The 4,271-nt window shown below is 39.3% G+C and overlaps 1 protein-coding gene across 1 annotated transcript; it reads right to left on the reverse strand.

The window, feature by feature from the left end:
• Positions 1 to 443: 443 nt before the first annotated feature.
• On the reverse strand, positions 444 to 1,376 carry LOC102401605 (olfactory receptor 8B3-like). The gene has a single exon (XM_006056094.4). The coding sequence runs from the start codon at positions 1,374 to 1,376 to the stop codon at positions 444 to 446; it is 933 nt and encodes a 310-aa protein (XP_006056156.4).
• Between the last annotated feature and the right edge of the window lie 2,895 nt (positions 1,377 to 4,271).

Consider the following 4,271-nt stretch of genomic DNA (forward strand, 5'->3'; position numbering starts at 1 on the left):
TGATGCACGATACTGGATGCTTGGGGCTAGTGCACTGGGATGACCCAGAGGGATGGTATGGGGAGGGAGGAGGGAGGAGGGTTCAGGATGGGGAACACATGTATACCTGTGGTGGATTCATTTTGATATTAGGCAAAACAATTATGTAAAGTTTAAAAATAAAATAAAATTAAAAAAAATTACCTACAAGTAGGAAAAAAAATAAAATAAAAGAGAATAACTTGTTTCTTAATGCTTTTCTTAAATGAGAAACATAAGGAAAACATAAGAAAATTGTGACAATGGAGATGAAAAGACCTAAAAATAGGAACAATTTGAGAGAAGAGTCAGATTTCCTTCCCCATGGTGAGAAATAGGATGAGAAAGCTGCCACTAAAATTATTAAAAATAAACACATGGACTCTTCTGTCCTATGACAGCCTGCACAGAGACATTGATCCTAATCAAAATTTTCCCCTGCCCAGGGTTTTTCTCAGAGCAAGTTTAACATCCTTGTTTCTCAGACTATAAATTAAGGGATTCATCATGGGAACCACATTGGTGTAAAAGACAGAAGAGATTTTCCCCACATGCATAGACCCAGCAGATGATGGTTTGAGATACATGATTGCCCCTGAACCAAAGAACAGAGAAACAGCAATTATGTGGGAACTGCAGGTGCTGAAGGCTTTGGACCTGCCCTCTGTAGAGCATATTTGGATGATGTTGGTGAGGATGACACCATAAGAGACAAAGATCGTGAGACTGGGCACAATGATATTGATGCCCACTACAATGAAAACTACCAGCTCATTCATGTAAGTACTTGTGCAGGAGAGCTGGAGCACAGGGAGAATGTCACATAAATAATGGTTGATGGTGTTTGCATCACAGAAGGTCAGTCTCAGCATGCATCCAGTGTGAGCCATGGCACCAGAAAATGCCATCAAGTAAGAACCAAGCATAAGACTGGAACACACTTTAGGGGACATGGCAATGTTATACAAGAGTGGGTTACAGATGGCCACATACCGATCATAGGCCATTGATGTTAGCACATAGCATTCAGAAATGACAAAAAAACAGAAAAAATAGAGCTGAGTCATGCACCCCATATAAGAGATCATATTCTTCTTTGATAAAAAATCTACCAACATTTTGGGTGTAAATACAGAAGAATAACACAGGTCTATGAAGGAAAAGTTAAAGAGGAAAAAGTACATGGCGGTGTGTAGGTGTGAATTCAGCACAATTAGTGTTAACAAGCCAAAATTTCCCAACACAGTGACCATATACATTACTAGAAACAGGAAGAACAAGGGAAGTTGAAGATCTGGTTGGTCTATTAATCCCACCAGAATGAATTCAGTCACAAAAGAACCATTTCCAGGAGCCATTTTTCACTAAGGGAATCTGTGGACACAGAAGAAAAGGGTAACATTAGAGAACAACTCAACCCTTCTGACAGTATCTCATCCTACATGAAAGTGTATATACCGAGCATGTCTGAGACTAGCCAACCTGGACCCATAGAATCTGCCTTTACCATTATCATGATAGTGAGTGACATGGACATTCCCTTACCAGAGGCTTAAGACGTTAATTACACAAAGAATATCACAAACTTAGCCTATAGAGAGAGGGCAGTGCAGCCATATGCAAAATATGCCAGAAAAAAACTAAAGAGAAGAGAGAGGGATGTGCCAGGACAGAATCTTCCTTTTCACATCTCATCGTTTCTTCATTCACTTAAGCCCTTCCTTCACCAGTAAAATTAGAAGGTAGAGACCCTAGTTCCCTGTTGCTGACCTCTATTAGAGGAGTAATACATGGAGGAGTGGGAACATTGTCTCCAAACAAAAACTAAGGGACAAAAGGCCAGAGGAGGTTAAGTTACTGCTCTATTTCACAGAATAAAATCCATAAATGTAGAAAAGTGAGAGTTCATTCTGGGAGAAGGAACTTACTGACTGAGATACTGCATTTTCTTTTTTTTTTAATTTAATTTAATTTTTTAACTTAACAATATTGTATTGGTTTTGCCATATATCAAAATGAATCCGCCACAGGTATACATGTGTTCCTCATCCTGAACCCTCCTCCCTTCTGCCTCCCCATACCATCCCTCTGGGTCGTCCCAGTGCACCAGCCCCCAAGCATCCAGTATCGTGCATTGAACCTGGACTGGCGACTCGTTTCATATATGATATTATACATGTTTCAATGCCATTCTCCCAAATCATCCCACCCTCTCCCTCTCCAATCTCTGAACACTTTTTTATCTCCCATGAACATACTCTCCTGACAGTTTCACTTAAATCTCAGGACTGCACACAACAGGAATGAAAGTGGAAGATCTGATACCTCTGGCCTTCCATCCCAAAACAGGACAGATATTAAATCAACAGAATTCAGAAACTCACCCTCTTTGGTGCTCTCCCTTGGTATTTACCCCTGTAGTCCTGGAAAGGCAGTTTCAGGTTTGAGGTTCCTTAAATTCTAAAAGGATGCAGCCCAGACTGAGTTTCAGACATGCCCTGGAAATCTTTCTGACCTACATGTATTAATTTCAGATTATGACTTCGAGTCTTCTCAAGAATCAGGAAAAAATTAACAGCATTGTTATCAGGTTTGCCACTTGATAAGACACACAAGATTGAATGTGGTTTAATGATGTAGCGCTCTTGATTATAAACAGGGTGGAAGCTTACTCAGTCTCTCCTCAGGGAATAGAGTCTATGTGTGTGCAAAGAAAAAGGGAATTGGTTTTACACTCTGGACCATATTCTCTGTTTAATTCTTTAGGGACTCAGTATTTGAATCCAGTTTACACATCACTCCAGGGACTCTACATCCCCCAAGGCAGAGGCAAAAGTAGACTCCCATCTTCCTATCATCTTCATTACTTTAGAAGAATCTATTTACAGATTCTTACTCTATGTCTTTCCACATCCTAAATGGAAAATTTCCAGAGAGTGCTTATAGGTTTCTTCATATCTGTACTATAAATTTTGCAAAGACTCTAGTAACTAATTTCAGTTACTGTCTTTCATGAGTTATCTCAAAAATTTTTGAGTGGCTTTCTCCTTTCTAAAGTTTTTATGTTTAAAGCCCTACTGGAAAGTTCTGAGGATCTAGCTGAGCCCTTAAATGTATTAAGTTATTTAATTAACTGAGGTCATCAATTCCTTCTCATCATAGAAACGACTGGGGGATACAGACTTAGGGTGTGGCTTTGAGTCCTACCGCCACGCTTACTAACTTGAGCACAGTGCTTAAACTCCATGCCTCAGGTTCATAATTTCTAAAATAGTGATGATAATGATCGCATCTTTTTCATTGCATTGTCTTGATGATGAAATTAAAAACTGTACAAAAATTGGTTAGAATAGTACCAGCCAAGTGGTATATAGTCAAACAGTGTCAGCTGTCATCATACATGTTGTCAAAACTTCCAATAGGTCCTCTGTCATAACACTCACCAGGCATTTTCCCCTTTAATTCCTGTGTCCCCCTAGACACTATAAGTTCTATAAGGACAAACATGTCTTCTGTCTTATAACTTTTCTCACAGTGCTGTGTGTAGTGCAGAGTATGCAGTAGGCACTACATAAATAACTCTATAAGTTACATTGTTCTTTGGTGGAAGCCTTTTGAGTTTCTCACATTTCTCACATGCTCAGCATTAGGGTCTACAGCCACACTGACTTTAGGTTTTTATTGAACTACATGCTGAAATATGGTGACTCCAGCTGTTATTCTGGATTTTCCCACATACTCCCTCTTATTTGGCTATGTACACAGCTGTTAGCATAAGTTCTGAAAGCACAGATCTCTTCCTTCCTAGTTTAAAATGCTCCATGACCTTAAGCTACCTAATGGGCAATTGAAACACTGTAATAAAGGCACACTGGAACATTGTAATAAAAATATAACTATCAAAACTATGATTACGTTTTGGATAAAAGTAAAGAAAGTCAAGTGAGATACTATACTTAATAGAGAAGTTTTCTTTCTTAGTCTGAAAGTACCAGGCTGTTCAAAATATGAGTGCCTCCAAAACACATCATCAAGATGGTTTAAAAAAGCCAAAAAACAGCAAATAGAACAAGAGAAATATGTTTGATAAGGACCTAGTATCCAAATGGGCTTCCCTGGTAGTTTAGTGGGTAAAGAATCTGCCTGCAGTGCAGGAGACCTGGGTTCGATTCCTGGGTCAGGAAGATGCCCTGAAGAAGGGAGTGGCAACTCACTCTAATATTATTGCTTGGAAAATCCTATTGACGGAGGAG

The sequence above is a fragment of the Bubalus bubalis genome, chromosome 5 (assembly GCF_019923935.1).
Source record: "Bubalus bubalis isolate 160015118507 breed Murrah chromosome 5, NDDB_SH_1, whole genome shotgun sequence".
Taxonomy (NCBI): domain Eukaryota; kingdom Metazoa; phylum Chordata; class Mammalia; order Artiodactyla; family Bovidae; genus Bubalus; species Bubalus bubalis.

Excerpts from the sequence above, each read along its gene's own strand:
- LOC102401605 (XM_006056094.4), bottom strand. The coding sequence starts at position 1,376 with ATGGCTCCTGGAAATGGTTCTTTTGTGACTGAATTCATTCTGGTGGGA.